The sequence below is a fragment of the Zootoca vivipara genome, chromosome 7 (genome assembly GCF_965207765.1).
Source record: "Zootoca vivipara chromosome 7, rZooViv2.hap1.1, whole genome shotgun sequence".
Lineage (NCBI taxonomy): Eukaryota > Metazoa > Chordata > Lepidosauria > Squamata > Lacertidae > Zootoca > Zootoca vivipara.
Window position 1 is genome coordinate 19,586,987 of NC_142590.1, and position 17,198 is coordinate 19,604,184.

Here is a 17,198-nt window from a genome sequence, read left to right on the forward strand (position 1 = left end):
CTGCGTGTTATATATGGACCCTCGCTGCCTATTGCACATGATCCACTACACCCCTGTTGTCAGACATATGCGGACAAATGACGAAAAACCTCATACAGGCGACTGTCAACATTCGCTGGTATTTTTTCAAGTGTTTAGAAATTCAGAAACTTCGCCTGCCAATGAGCACTTGTGGTCCTTAGTTTAGACACAACGGCATGCCGTCGATGGCACTCCAGCTTCCAAAAAGAACAAGCAGTATTTTAATAGATAGCAAAGGAAATCTTTGCAATGTGGCTTTTTACACAGTTGTGTTAATATTATCGCTTTTAACTACACTGTCCTTTACAGGTTCCTACCCAAAGGAGCTTATAATCTAAAGTGAGACTTAATTTCGCTTCAGTCCCAGCAACACAAAGAGCCAAGCGACTGTGTTTTTAGATGAAGGGCAGGCTAAAAGACAATGCTCTACAAAATCCGGGGGGGAGATGGAGATGTCCTAATTCTTGGCTTCCAAAAGGCATTTGGAAAGTAGACCCGTTAATCTTGAGCACCAGGCTGTTTGACAACTTTCATTTAAACTAACGATCATGTGCTCAATATGTGTCCTGTTAATTGGGTTACAACCCACGATGCAGCAGTTTGCATAATTTGAATTTAATCTGCTAGAGCAGGTCAAGCTCCCAGAGTTTAGGCCTATGGAGGAAGAGGAAAAAAAGTAAATAGATTCACCATGGTCCACACAACTAATAAATCAATATTTCAAAAGAAGCCTGGAACAAAACATTACTTCCAATTGTAGTATGAAAGGGTATGGAGCGAAGATGTTCCACTTTGTATTGAAAATCTTAATTGACGTTGACTTGAAGAATGAAAGAACTTACAAGCGCTGGCAATGAGAACCACAGAAGATACAAATGTATTTTAAAGTGTGGGTTGCTGGTAGATCACTGTCCTGCTCTAAGATCAGAGTCTAGTTCCTCAGGGGTTTGCTCATTTTAGTTTCAGGTTTCTTAATAAAAGATAATACTGTAGTTACATCTCCATCATTTTTTAAGCCGCTAGTTTCTCATTTGTTTGTTTCAAACTGGGTTTCCCAAGTTTGCTTTCTATTATGTCAAGAACGCAACTGGTTCAAGCCTCCCCATACCCAAGCAAAATGGGGTTTGTAGCACTCAGTGTGGGCACAGGACTGGTTTCATAGAAGCGTAGAGTTGGAAGGGGCCACAAGGGTCATCTAGTCCAGCCCCCTGAAATGCAATAATCTTTTGCTCGACATGAGGCTTGAACCCACGACCATGAGATTGAGAGTCTCATGCTCTACCAACCCAGATGGGTTTCATAGCTTGGGGAAAGATTTTAATTTCCTTACACCATACCTCGTAATTATGGTATCACATGAAACAACTTGAATGTGAATTGGATGGGGGAAGTGTCAATGGATGCTGCATCTCCCCCTCCGGACCGCATTTATTTGGGCTGACCCTTCCCAAACCCCAGTGTGACATCAAAACTAGTTACCAAGTTAGCCAATTGCACAAAGAAAATCGGGGCAGGAAGAAAGGAGGAAGATCAAAACGAAAACAGCAAGAGTGCATTGGTACAGACACACGTTTAAGGCATTTGATGTAGGTCTTAGAGTTCCCTGTGTCACCCCCAACCAATGTCAGCCTTATCCACGGTTAATGATTGTGTTCCGTTAACAGCTTCAAATGCTGGTGTCAAATCCTGGCTATGCATAGAGCCCATGCACGATTGCACGTGCAATCTTCATGTACGTAGACATGCAGAGATAATCTATTGCAGGGTTTCCTAAACTTGGGTCCCCATCTGATTTGATGACTACAACTCCCATAATCCCTAGCTAGCAGAACCAATGGTCAGGGATTATGGGAATTGTAGTCCAAAACCAGCTGGCAAATCAGGTCTGGAAAACCCTGATCTAGTGTAAAGCAAACTGTTTCTTTCTGGATATAATGTGTCAATATCACCCTGTTCTGGTTTATTCAGTCCTTAGAACTACTCCCACCAACTTTTTAGATAAAGCTGCTGTTGTGAATTATGACAAAGGAAGTTCAGAAACAACTCAGTAATAATATTTCATATGCACCTATATAACAGTGGTCCTACTAAGGAGACTTTGATTCATTTGTGTTAGAGAAGACTGGGTAATGTCTAATAAAAACAACTAATTTTCTTTTCGGCAAGTATCCAAGAATACTGATGATTTCTATGCTTCCAAAAATACAAGTACCTAGCTGCCTACTATCAGGGAGATCAGTCATTTGGAGCTGAGGATCTATTTGGAACCTCTATCTAAATATTAAGGTGTTGTTTTTAAGAGCTTAATTTAGATTCATTTTTATGAGGTTTGTAGTACATAATCCATCTTCTATCAGGAAAACAAAATACTTTATCATCAAAGTTGAGAAACTATGTTAAAGAGGGTATAAGCACTGCATACTCATAAATCAAAGGAGGATAATAACGCAGGTTTTACAAATTAATTAGATTTAAATGACAATTTATGTTCACCTACTCATTTCTTATTTGATTTGATGGATGTTATTTTTGGGGAAAGGGGGGCAATTAAGCAGCCTCTTTCCAAATATGACCGGCTTCCTGCAGAGTTTTCCAACAGCGGAGACTATGAAATTGGAGTTACATCAATATACGTGCAAGTCAAGTATTGAATATACAACTTCAGGCCACCTTTGGAGTGATTTATTCGGGACTTCAAAAATATCCCTGCAGGATCACTCTATTAACCGAGACTGATTGTGCTTTGTTATGAGGTCGCCATTAATGGATTCATCACAATGGTTTTGTCTGAAAGTGCCTGAAGTCGGTGATTTGACAAAATAATGTTCTTCTGATGGCTGTGGGTTATCCCCTGAACTGGCAGGGATGGGCACAAGATGAGCACTTAAGAATTGGCTGGTGGCAAGAGATTGCAGGATTTCTCCCCGTGGATTTGATATGGGTTAGTGGTTCTGCAACTTGCAGCTACGTCTCTGCTTCCATTTATGTTATACTTGTAACTAAAGTAATATTGAAGACACAGCACGTTTCCATCGCTACCACGTCCAAGAAAAATGAAAGCCTCCATCTCTGGAACCAACCAGCAAGGAGAGTGCAGGCAGTGACCATTCTGCGCACATCCAATTGATGTGCGACCACCAACACCCGAGTCCTTTCAGAGCCAGAAGATGGCAGAACAGGGGCAGAACAGGGGGACAGAATGGGGGCAGGGCAGAACAGGGCAAAGCTTTTGTGTGCTCCGCCAACACGCAAGCAGGCCAGGAAATGTTCAAAATGGTCTCCATGTGTATGACATTATTATTGATGGATTAGCACACCAGCGTTCTGTAACATTCAGTGGTTTAGAACTTATGCACTTTTGGGTGGACTTGGGTTTCAGCGAAGGAGTAACAGGGCCGGTGAGGAAGTGCAAGCCAGGGAGTGCATACTATTCAATGCCTCTGAGAACTGTTGGGGCAGCCTAAAATATACCTGTGTGGCTTGAAGGAAAGCAGAAGTGACGAAGCCTAGGCTAGAGAACACATACTGGTACCATCAGTTCCGGACACAACTATCAGCTGAGAGAACTCTGTTGGTCTATATTTTGGACCATTTGTTGTAAAAACTGTGAACGGCCATAGGTACAATGGCAGGAAGGATATACTGTATATAAATGCAGTCATTCCATCATTTGACGGCCGTTTACTCAATCTGTTTTTCAAAATACCAAATCAGCTTCCTTCTCTGTCGAAGAGGAAGTTGAAACGTACACGTGCTACTATTTGTTTCACATCTCAAAACAGCCTTTTAAGAGAACAGCCTTTGGCAACTTTAACGACTAGCTTTACTGAATACTAATACTAATACTATTTAAAATTTTAAAAGATGATGCTGTTAAGGTGCTACACCCAATATGCCAGCAAGTTTGGAAAACTCAGCAATGGCCAGAGGATTGGAGAAGATCAGTCTACATCCCAATTCCAAAGAAGGGTAGTGCCAAAGAATGCTCCAACTACCGCACAATTGCGCTCATTTCACACGCTAGCAAGGTTATGCTTAAAATTCTACAAGGCAGGCTTAGGCAGTATGTGGACCGAGAACTCCCAGAAGTGCAAGCTGGATTTCGAAAGGGCAGAGGAACCAGAGACCAAATAGCAAACATGCGCTGGATTATGGAGAAAGCTAGAGAGTTCCAGAAAAACGTCTACTTCTGCTTTATTGACTATGCAAAAGCCTTTGACTGTGTCGACCACAGCAAACTATGGCAAGTTCTTAAAGAAATGGGAGTGCCTGATCACCTCATCTGTCTCCTGAGAAATCTCTATGTGGGACAAGAAGCTACAGTTAGAACTGGATATGGAATAACTGATTGGTTCAAAATTGGGAAAGGAGTACGACAAGGTTGTATATTGTCTCCCTGCTTATTTAACTTATATGCAGAATTCATCATGCGAAAGGCTGGACTAGATGAATCCCAAGCCGGAATTAAGATTGCCGGAAGAAATATCAACAACCTCAGATATGCAGATGACACAACCTTGATGGCAGAAAGCGAGGAGGAATTAAAAAACCTTTTAATGAGGGTGAAAGAGGAGAGCGCAAAATATGGTCTGAAGCTCAACATCAAAAAAACCAAGATCATGGCCACTGGTCCCATCACCTCCTGGCAAATAGAAGGGGAAGAAATGGAGGCAGTGAGAGATTTTACTTTCTTGGGCTCCTTGATCACTGCAGATGGTGACAGCAGTCACGAAATTAAAAGACGCCTGCTTCTTGGGAGAAAAGCAATGACAAACCTAGACAGCATCTTAAAAAGCAGAGACATCACCTTGCCGACAAAGGTCCGTATAGTTAAAGCTATGGTTTTCCCAGTAGTGATGTATGGAAGTGAGAGCTGGACCATAAAGAAGGCTGATCGCCGAAGAATTGATGCTTTTGAATTATGGTGCTGGAGGAGACTCTTGAGAGTCCCATGGACTGCAAGAAGATCAAACCTATCCATTCTTAAGGAAATCAGCCCTGAGTGCTCCCTGGAAGGACAGATCGTGAAGCTGAGGCTCCAATACTTTGGCCACCTCATGAGAAGAGAAGAATCCTTGGAAAAGACCCTGACGTTGGGAAAGATTGAGGGCACTAGGAGAAGGGGACGACAGAGGACGAGATGGTTGGACAGTGTTCTCTTAGCTACGAAAATGAGTTTGACCAAACTGCGGGAGGCAGTGGAAGACAGGAGTGCCTGGCGTGCTATGGTCCATGGGGTCACGAAGAGTCGGACACGACTAAACGACTAAACAACAACAACAATACTAATACTACTACTACTAATAATAATACCTACCCATCACAATAGGGTCCCAGGTCATGTTATTGCTATTTAAATGCACAGTACAGTGGTGCCTTGCTAGACAAATTTAATTCGTTCCAGGACTCAATTCGTCGTACGAAAAATTCGTCTAGCGAGTCCTGGTTTCCCATAGGAATGCACTGAAACTTAATCAATGTGTTCTTATGGGCTCCGGGGGACTGGTGGCGGGGAAGGCAGGCAGGCAGGTGCTTTCTCTCTTGCCTGCCTGCCTTCCCCACCGCCTGTCACACGAATACCGGCGGGCGCTGCTTGCCGGGGTTGACAAGCCCCGGCAAGCAGCGCCCGCCAATCTTCGTGTGACAAGCGGGGTGGGGGAACGGCGGAGGAACGATCCGGGGTTGACAAAAAATCCAAAAAGGGTGTGGGGCGGGGTTTAACCCCAAGCTAGTGGACATTCATTTATTTATTTCCTCCCCCCACCCCAAAATGCTCAAAGTGGCTTACCACAATACATTTAAAAACCAACTGTAAAAAGAATTTGCTAATGACCTAGCAAATCACAGTAGCAAATATTATAATGTACAAAAAACATTTCAGAACTTTAAGTATAACAAAATTACATAAACAACACCCAGCATCCAACAACAAAAATAACAAAAAACTGTAAAGATAATTTACACCAGGGGTCAGGGGAGCCGATCCACTGTCCCTAAGACCTTGTGGGGGGCCGGACTATATTTTGGAAAAAAATATGAATTCCTATGCCCCACAAATAATTCAGAGATGCATTTTAAATAAAAGGACACATTCTACCCATGTAAAAACACCAGACAGGCCCCACAAATAACCCAGAGATGCATTTTAAATAAAAGAACACATTCTACTCATGTAAAAACATTCTGATCACCGGACCGCCCGTGGGCCGGATTTAGAAGGTGATTGGCCGCATAGTTTGGGGACCCCTGATTTACGGTTTCACCTTGGTCCCAAGAGCTCCCCTCCCCTGATGTTGCTCACAGTCCCTTTCCTGGAGCAACTTGCAATGCTTCCAAGCGCAAGGGGCAGGACAGCTGGAAACACCCCTCCCATGATGTTCGCCTTGTTGGCCACATGCCATTTCAAGAAATCAGATTTGTTAACCTAACTAATTAAGGGAAGCAGGTGGCGCTGTGGTCTAAACCACTGAGCCTAGGGCTTGCCGATCAGAAGGTTGGCGGTTCGAATCCCCGCAACGGGGTGAGCTCCCGTTGCTCGGTCCCAGCTCTTGTCAACCTAGCAGTTTGAAAGCATGTCAAAGTACAAGTAGCTTGGGCAGGAAGGTAAATGGCATTTCCGTGCGCTGCTCTGGTATCGCCAGAAGCGGCTTAGTCATGCTGGCCACATGACCCGGAAAAAACTGTCTGCGGACAAACTTCGGCTCCCTCGGCCAGTAAAGCGAGATAAGCGCTGCAACCCGAGTCGTTTGCAACTGGACTTAACTATCAGGGGTCCTTTACCTTTTTACCTAACTAATTTGGGGTTTTCTCAGTCATGACAAGCTCAGCAGGTCTCTTGGAAGAGGTGGGAGCATGCAAATCACAAATTCTCCCAGGCTGCACCCAAATTTCCGGGGTGTTCCATAACAAGTAGGAAAGGCAGCTCCACTGGGACGAGTTGGGGAGTCCATCAAATTGCCTGACCTCACCACCTCCTTGGGTCAGCCCTGCAGGAAATGAGGCTGAACATTTTGAAAGCTGCCGCACTGCATTTTCTTGCCAGAAAAAGCTTCAAAACAAACTCCATGTGAAGATTAAAAAAAGAAGGAGGGGACCTTCAGAGTAAGATGGACAAGCTGAACTCTTAACCACAAAGATTCGTAAATAAATGGTCTCAGCACCCGAGCTTTGTTTGATTACAATAGCTTGCCTTATCTCTCTTGAACACTGACATGGGTGTTTTTATCAAGGCTTTCAAGCCTTAACTGTACCAAGTTCAGACATCAAAACACTTTTTAGAACATTTGTGTAATGGTATTATTGATAATTTTACTCGCTCATAACAATTTCCTTAGGCGATGATGCCTCTCATCACAGGCCAAAGCCAAACATGGTGCAGAAACAAGCTTTGAATTTGTGAGTCATCACTTTTCTCCTGGCACAGGCTCTGTATCAAAATGAACAATAGGCAGGCATTCAACAGATGTGGCCTTTCCTGAGATGGGGAGTGTGTGTGTGTGTGTGTGTGTGTGTGTGTACACACTGGGCAAATTTCTGCATTGTATTCAACTGTAAACGTTTATGTCACACAACGTTTATGTTACACAAGAAGTCATGCAATTGAATTTTGCCTGCAAAGGGAGAATCAAGAGTGCAAAGGTTTACTATGAGGATATATAGTATAGTATGGTGTAAAGGGAAAGGGACCCCTGACCGTTAGGTCCAGTCGCGGGCGACTCTGGGGTTGCTGCTCTCATCTCGCTTTATTGGCTGAGGGAGCCGGCGTACAGCTTCCGGGTCATGTGGCCAGCATGACTAAGCCGCTTCTGGCAAACCAGAACAGTGCACGGAAACGCTGTTTACCTTCCCGCCGGAGCAGTACCTATTTATCTACTTGCACTTTGACGTGCTTTCAAACTGCTAGGTTGGCAGGAGCAGGGACCGATCAACGGGAGCTCACCCCATCACAGGGATTCGAACCGCCAACCTTCTGATCGGCAAGCCCTAGGCTCTGTGGTTTAGACCACAGCGCCACCTGCGTCCATAGTGCTACCATAGCGCCATTGACTGAATGGGACATCAGACCAACTGAGGCTTTGCACTAGTTGTAGAAGGAACACAGGGTGCAAGATTGGCCTAAGTTGCAAAACCAGGAGTAAAGGGACCCCTGACCGTTAGGTCCAGTAGTAAACGACTCTGGGGTTGCAGCGCTCATCTCGCTTTACTGGCTGAGGGAGCCGGCGTACAGCTTCCAGGTCATGTAGCCAGCATGACTAAGCCGCTTTTGGCAAACCAGAGCAGTGCACGGAAATGCCGTTTACCTTCCTGCCAGAGTGGCACCTATTTATCTACTTGCACTTTGACGTGCTTTTGAACTGCTAGGTTGGCAGGAGCAGGGACTGAGTGACGGGAGCTCAATGCGTTGTGGGAATTCGAACTGCCGACCTTCTGATTGGCAAGCCCTAGGCTCAGTGGTTTTAGACCACAGTGCCACCCGCGTCCCTATAGTGTAGTGTAGTGTAGTGTAGTGTAGTGTATATACTATGAGATATTTCACATTAGGCAGCGGCATACCTCCTGTAGAAAGGGAGAGATTATACAAGAAACCAGTTGAAGGAAATGAGATGTCTACCGTATAGAGAACTTGTTTTTTTAAAAAATAAGAAGTATTTTTTAAAATAATAATAAAAATCTATTATTGTCAAAGGTTCTAATTGATGCCAATTGGACAATTCACACAAAAGTTGTGCAGAAATCTTTTAATTAATTACCCGTATCTTTGCTTACAAAAATGTGTCGCTTCTCGTCATGCTTATTAAAAGCTGCTTTGCAAATCATTACTGTTTAAATGAATGCCACGTGAGACAAGTTTGTTTTCTTGAAGAGATACATTACCATCATACAGCATCCCTTATCTGATCAAACAGGGTGTGGTGCAGCGGATATCCCTCATAAACCACCTCAAACCACAGGAGGAAGCTCTGACCTGGATGAATCTCTATTGTACTGTTACTTTAAAAAAAAAGTGACAGAAACACAGGTCCAATTCAAAAGTTAGCCCTGTGGCAAAAAACCCCTGCTCCCTCACAGGAATGAGCGAGCATCCATTGCTCAATTCCAAAATAAGTTGGGCTGCTCAAATCAAATGTTTTATGAGCATCTGCAGCCTCCCCTGCCAGTCTCTTGCCCTCCCCACTGAGGAGAGGAAAAGGACATGCATCAAATGAAACCTCTACCCCCACCCCACCCCGGTCTACAATGGGGACATAGGACAACTCAAAGTAAACTGGCCTATCTCACAAGCCTGCATCTCAAGGAAACTCTTTCCATACCAAACCACCCTTGCCGAACAGCGGCCGAGAAATTAAAGCACAAATTTGAAGGCCTGTTTAAATAGTCAGAATCCACAGAATCAATTAACGGAACCCAGCAACCACGTCCCTAGGGCAACCTTTGGATTATATCCCTGCTGTTTTTCTCTCCGCAACAACCCATCAACAGCAAGAAGCTCCAACAGCGGCTGTGGGTTTGTAGCCCAACACTGAGAGTACTCAAAAAGGCACCAATGGTACCCTTTTGAGGTTGAGGGGCAGGCAGGGAAGTTCATGTTTGGGCCACTCACCAGACTTGATGGTCCAAGAAAGGCTCCTTGGCTATAAGGGCACCAGACTGGAGGGAGGTCAAAGTACCTCCCCTGTTTGTTTGTTTGTTTGTTTGCTTGCTTGCTTGCTTGCTTCCTGCCACTGCTGTTACACACCAAGGTTAAAATTCCAAAACCTCAGAGGCTATCAAAGACCATCTTCCCTAATTTCTCAAGCAGGCAGGCATGAGGGGAGACGTTTATATATAGCTTGACCTGCAGCTTTTATAGAGAACATTCTCATTAACTTTTATGGCTCTTAAGTAACATTCTCATTCTGTTCTTGGAATGCTCCATTCTTTTCAAGCTTAAGCAACTGGATAACCCTTTTTTCTTTTTTTTAAAAAAAGTACACTCAGAACAGTTTTTGTGACAATCAAAATAAAGTCCTAGAACAACTGTGTAATAAACCATAGTGGGAGATTATTATTGTCTTTAAAAAATAAAATAAAAAACCTAGAAAGCTGGAACAAGCAGATTTAATAAATGCATTTCATTGCTTTCACTCAGCCTTGTAATTTGTGCTCCTGATCAAATGCCTCATCTTCCAGTGTTCTTTTTAATAACCTCACATGTGTTTTAATTTTGCTAATTGTTCACACTTCTACAGTATGCTTTCAAAGGGTCAGTGAAAATGGCTCAAATGCATGTCTGAGGTACTGAATAAAATATTGATATAACTGGGCCTGCACAAGGTAGTAGGTTGTTGTTTTTTAACCTTCATCATTCTGGCGCTCATGAAGGCCCCTTCCAAAACAATGTCAAAAATCCTTACCATTAAGGCTATGTTTTTGACTGCCATAACCTCGTCTTGATGGGTTCCTGGTGTGGGTTTTGGCATTTTGCCCTCAAACCCAAAGCTGTTCCCCCCCCCAATGTTAAAATTCCTAATGCTGTTATAATCCTTACCAAAATCAACTCTTCCCCCCCCCACCTGCCCACACCCTTTCTGTCTCTTCAGCAGAGCTGGCACAAAGCTTCCATGTGCATAAGAAACTTCTTTGGAAAACCTTTGGACAGTATGGCTCACCAAGTGAGTCTACAGCTGGGCCAAGACTGGAAATACTGCAAGATCTTCCCAGCTTATCTTCTTACAGCACAATCCTGTGCATCTGTACACATAAGTTGTCCTACTATAAGTCAAAGAGGACTTATTCCTCTGTAAGTATGTTTAGAATTGAAAGCTTGGTCACAGTGCTACACAAGCACTCAGATGAGGAAAATAAGTGAACAATTAGAAGGAACAATGCTATTGTTTTTATTAAAAAACTGCTTCTAACCCCCAGGCCAGGGCCATAAGTCAAAAGGGATGATTAAGCATTATCTGAGTGTCAACTGAAACTTTAGTGGTTAACCATGCAAGCAAATTATTTAATCATTTCTTCCCTCATGGGGTACTGCCTATAAACCTCCAAATTTATTAACATTTGCATATCACTTCAAAAACACATGGCCAGAGGTTCAAAATTTCTGCACTGCTTGAGGCAGAAAAGGGGTGATTTGTGGGATGCAGGAGCCAATGGACCAGATAACAGAAGATTCAGGACAGAAAGGCTACTTTAATTGGAATGAGATTTACGTGACGTTAATTTAAGTAATGTAGCTTAGGGTGAAAATTGTGTTCGGCATCCATAGGTTCTGTAATGAAGTTTCGTGCAGGGGTGATAAATCGAGGATGTGCCTAACAGTTTTAATTCCTGACGTTTCGCTCTGCCTAGGTGCAAATAAACAGCCAAGCTAAATTAATGCACATGATGAAGGAAACAGTAGAGAAGAGGGGCACAAGGTGTTTTTATTGGGGGGGCTGAGATTCAGTTCAAAAAATTCCCAAAGAGATGCTTTGTAAGTTAATTAACCCGGGGGGGGGGGGGAGAGAGAGAGAGAGAATCAGTTTCAATTCCTCATTCAGTCAGTCAACTAGAACCCTTGCCCCAAACCACCAACAGAAAATTGTTACACCAATAATATCCCCACCATCACCACAAGCGCTCCTTTGTCCCAGTTAGTATCTGCTTTGAACAGTATTGGTAAGGCTCTGAGAATCTGCAACCAGACCCACAAACCCACTGCAACAAGAGCACTTGGGTTTGATGCCATGACACATAGCTACTTCAGTTCAGCGGCCTAGCCTTTTTTTTTGGCATTCAATTCCATTTGAAAACGACTCTGGTATTTCGGAAAATGTTTCCTGAGGTTGTCCCTCCTCTCCCAGATTACACTCATGGGGAAACGAAAGCACACCCTCTTTGAATTCTGTGTTTTTTCACATATGAAGACATAATAACAATCCTCTGTTCCTTGGCAGGTCTTAAAGGTAAAGGTGAATACAACCTCTGATGAACAACAACAAATGACATATTACACTGTGTCATGATTTGTTTATGGCTCTAGACTTGGGGTAACCAATGACACTGAGGTGGGCTGTTCTCCTGATAACCCACTTGGTCTAGGTCACCACCTCTCAATCTGCTGCGTCCCACTCCAGGGTCAGAGTCCTTCAATGGGTCCTGCTCAATACTTCCCTCTGTGCTGGGCCTGCCCCACATCAGACTCCTTCTACCCACTGGACATTCCAACAGAGCTCCGGACAGCGATGCTGCTTCTCTTTCCCACCACCCCATCTTATAGAGGCCTACTCTGAAAAGACGGTCTTTAGGCCTCTTCTTCACTGGACAAAGAAAGGAGCAAAGTTCATCAGGATTGCTAAATGTTCAGGTGTTTAAAAAAGCATTGCAGGGAAAGGGTTACAAAACTCCAGAGTGGAGCACTATTCTGTGGCACTTCCGAGCCCTGGTATGAATGACATGACATCAGATTGCCCCAAGATACATCCCGAGTGGAAAAGATGGTGAAAATGTCCCTCTGTGTGTCGTGATAGCACAACAGTAACACTCTCTGCCTTTTTGCAACTGTGGAAAAAATCAGCAGTAACTATCAAAGTCACCCCACCTTTCTCATACAACTCTTCCATGGCTCGCCAGGTCTCTGCTCTGACTTCTCGATTGCTTTTACCAGGGATGTGCGTGTCCGGCCAATGCACCAAGTAAAGATCTAAAAAGGAAAAAAAGAAAGAAAATCCAATGTTGTTTTTCATGAACAAATCACACCAAACTTGTTTTAAAGAACCAAAAAGCTCCCAATGAAAAGGTAAATCAGCTGCTGAATTGCGGAGTTGCAGTCCCCACCTGTGAACCACGAGTACAAAATACCGAATGGTGCAACCTCTACTAGTTTTAATGCAATTTCAGTGCAAAAGTTCCAGTGAAGCAGCCTTAATATGCAGGTAAGCCCAGTTTCCTAGATGCTCATAGACACAGCCACTCCGCAGACAAAAAGCAGTATACAAAAGCAGTTTTGTGCTGAGCTTGAGAAACTGCAGCATCCCAAGCAAAATGACTTAGCAGCCCTGAGAACTGCAAGACCTCTGGCCTGTTCCAATATGTGGGGCTTTCATCCTTCCTCGAATCAGCGCCTCCATGATTCTGCATGCAAACTGCATCTTGGTCGTCATTGGTTCTTTCAGTGCATACATTCAAGTTGCATTTTGCAGGGTGAATATATACAAGTGAGGGGAAGTATACTGCCAATAAAAATCACATGCTCAATTACTGTACAAAGAGGCTCTTCACCTCAGCAGATGAGAGAGTATGTTAAGCATCAAGTTTGTTGGGTTCCTCAGAGGTCCTTTCGGAGACACCAGAGATTGTCATAATTTGTGCAGTATTTATACAACAAAGCGACACAACTTTGGATGTCCCAAGGTGAACATATTACATGCTTGTAAACCCCTCCCTCCCCATCTTCTTGTACTACCTGGCAGAAAAAAACAAACCAGGAAGCTTCTTGGGCGCTTCATTAACTGTGAATCCCAAAACTGAAGACAAACTCCCAACTGGTGCCAAAGTTTTGTAGTCGTTTTGTAGCATGAACCCAACTTTAACACATTTTAATCTTATTGTATTGGGTACTCTGTACACTCACTGCTTAGATACGAATGTGATTAAGCAGTATACAAACTGTTGAAATAATTAATAAATAAAATCCCCATCATGGGATCTATTTCTTGGTCACGTTAATGCATGGCGAAACATCAGGAGCGTGTTACGGAATGTCAGGAACTGGTTTTTCAAATTAATAAATAGGAGAGTGCTTAACAAGTGCTCACCCTAACAGCTATGAGCAAATCGTTATTATTTTTCTCTTTTTACTGTTGAAGGTCTGAGGGTTGACCAAAGCCACCTACCAAATTTACAGCTGAACTCGAAGGTCCAAATCTAGTCCTCTACCCACATGTCCACAGGGGTCCAAATGAGTGCATTGTTTCTTATGGGCAAAGTTCATAATGTCCCCTTTACCACCAGATAGGAAAAACAACCACTTGCTCACGTGAGAGCTGGTGGAGGAGCTCCATCATGCTTTTAATAGCAATAAGACACATGCACAAATGGATGGACTGAGCTGAGGAGTGAATGGAATCCTGTTCTGCTGCTGACACTGCAGTAGTGTGAGCAAATGCTTATTCATCATTTGGAGCAGCTTAATGCACAACCTCAGCAAACAGCATTTTTTTGAAGTCTTTTTTAAAAAGGAGGGGCCACTTTTCTTGACTTTTTGCCCTCTCATATGTCTAGCAATTATGACATACACATGCATTCCATCAAGCATGAATAGCGTGGATATCTATTTCTGCGCTCCTCTTTAGAAATAATTCAAATATAAGTGATCCCACTGTTAAAATAAAAGGGGAGCACAGGAAAAAATGCACACAGCCACTGTTCAGACTTGACAGCAGCACATGTACTTATGCTGAGGGATGCACAGCTGAGTATAGGAAGTCAACTGAGAATTGGCTCTAGCACTACTAACCAAAATAATAATAATTTCAATTTGTGCTTTATCCTATGAACAGGCTTTGATAAGAGTCCTGCTGCAGGTTTATATGCTGTTTTTGTTGCCCTTTGGGGTTCATTATGTTGTTCTGTGAGTTCTTCTTAATCCTGCATTTTAGGTATTATTTCAACTGCAAGTCACTTTTGAAAGCCTGAAAGGTAGGTTATACTTTGTGGAGCAATAATTGTCTGAAAAGCAGGATAAAAATACAGTAAATAAACATACAAACCAACCAAAATCCTTAAAAGGAAACCATGATTCTATCCAAAGTTAAGCAATTCTCGACTTTGCAATACTTAAGCATATGTGGCAATATGATCCACTGAACTCAGTGGAACTTATTTCCAAGTAAATACACGTTGGATTGAACTGTAAGTCCCACTGATCCCAATGGGAATTATGTTTAACTCTCCTACTGAAATCAAGCCTTAGAGGGATCATGTCTACATGTTTTCAACCCCAGCATTCAGGTTTTTTAAAAAATAAATAAATAAATAAATAAATATTTGAAACTAAGCCTTAAGATTCAAGTGTTTCCTGGACTCGGTATTATATTCAGCAAAACAAAAATGTTATTTCACTGTGCAAGAAGCACTGTAGCTTTTGGCCCAACACAACAGCTATGTACCAAAAAGTGAGAAGGAAGCTAACATTCTTCAGACACGCATCTTCTGCTCACTACAGGCAATCAAATTAATGTTACATGGCGGCAAATCAGAGCCAAATGCCAAAAACGCAAAATAATCTAACACATCTCAATGTATACAGTAATTTGATACGGTATTTTGATATACAGCCAATTCTGCTATTGCAAGTCAATGGGCATCTCATTAATTTTCCGTTGTTGTGCGTTTCCCAGGAGTCATCAAAGCTTAGAAGAAAAAGTTCCATTCAAAATGCAAGGCTGACTTTGCATCGTTAGCAGTCACCAGCATGCTTGTGAGTGGAACTAATATTTGCAATTCCATCCGAATTCCCAACAGAATAAAAGGGAAGCTGCTAACAAAGACCAGAAAGTGAGTCAAAACACACATGGGAGAGAATAAAACAGATTATGCATTCAGCAAAGCACAGAGCATAGTCAGGGTGGTGGAGAGTTATCTGCAAAGAAGAGTCCAAACAAATCCCATGGAATACAGCCTCTAAAGCCAAAGCCAGAGATTTTATATTTCTGCAATTTCATATTGATTCAGTAAGGATGCTCATCATCGGAACATAACTCTTATATGGAGTGAAAATCACAGTACACACGTATCACACACTCACACACAAATGTAATGAGTGGAATGTATCTGTTAAAGCCCTGTTCCACAGCTAAATACAAGACACTGTAATTTGTCATGAGTTGGACACAAAACCTGCAGATGGCTTTTGCACGATGAGCATGCGCTCGCAGTTCTTTAGAAAAACTCTAATGCAAAATCAGGAAAAGAGAAAACCTGCACAAGTCAGCATGGCCCCAGGTGTCACAGCAGCTCAATGTTAACGACAGGCAACATCTTAGTGCAGCCTGCCATTTTGTACCAACAACTCGGAAAAAATCCCTGTTCCAAACCCCACCAAGATCAAAAGGTTTCTGCACAAGTGTACAAATGGAGGCTGCCCATTTGCTGAAGTGGACACTCATTTTAGCTCAGGAATTATCCCCTGGTAGATTGCGCATTACAGTATGATAATTAACAGGTAAGCAAACAAATTCTTGAGATCTTACAGTTCAAATGATTGGAGATTTGTTGTTTGTTTTTAATCCGCAGATACCTCTTCCAATTGCCCCTGAAAGTCCTCCGCCTTGGAAGTCTCTCCTTGGCTGCCAAGGATCATGTGGTTTGTAGTCAGAAATCAGGCGCACCGTGCGTCATTTGCTGCCAAGGAGAGTCCCTGCAGAGGCATTCCTAATCCATTCTCATGCCCTCTGCTGCCAACTACTTCTCCTCCATTTCCCAAGATAAGAGTAGGAGTGGGAGGATCTAGCAGGAAGGGAGGAAGCAAGGTGAGTTGCAAGTCCCATTGAATAATGCAGCCCAGCTTGAAGAGGGCTACACTATGAGTGGGAGGGAAGTTGCTTTTTAAAGGCAGCCTGTGCCTCAATACTTGTCACACACCTTATTTGAGCTTGCATGCAGTAATGCCTTAATGCACCTCACTCATGCATCCAAACTAAGGGCAGGCGGCACCCCCTCACTATCTACAAAGCCATTGGGGTGCATAAGTCACAGTTCATATTGCATGGCGAGTGAGGATAAACATATCTTTATGCGGCTCCTATTCATCCTAATGGGACTTGGGGAGAATTTCTCAGTAGCTTTTGCCTCTTGTGTTGCCCGAGATGGCAGATTGGCGAGGCAAGTTATTTTGAGATGACTTTGAACTGCCTTGGGATGCAACAGCACCAAGTCCAACAGAGGGAAAGAGGAGTTTCTGTAGTATAAAAACCACTATGGAGGACATGGCTATGTGAACTGCAAATCGCCAGAAAACACAGTTTTACTGTGGCAGGTTGGACAGAGTAATTAAGAACACTGTACTTTGAAACACTCAGGAACAAGTTAAGTGGCCATCCGTAACTTCTCCTGAAGCAATGGTGATGGGAGGAAACCAGCTCATCCTTCACTGAGAAACTGCAAGCAGAAAGCCTTTAGACCTGCCTTCCAAATGTTGCTAGACTACA

The 17,198-nt window shown here is 43.2% G+C and overlaps 1 protein-coding gene across 3 annotated transcripts in view; it reads right to left on the reverse strand.

Moving 5' to 3' along the window:
• Positions 1 to 17,198, reverse strand: part of LOC118089425 (uncharacterized) — a 62,754-nt gene that overhangs the window by 26,807 nt on the left and 18,749 nt on the right. For all 3 annotated transcript variants that reach the window (XM_035124072.3, XM_035124074.3, XM_035124073.3), the window contains exon 3: positions 12,590 to 12,691. In XM_035124072.3, the coding sequence (XP_034979963.2) occupies positions 12,590 to 12,691 (102 nt within the window). The remainder of the gene's footprint in view (positions 1 to 12,589; positions 12,692 to 17,198) is intronic.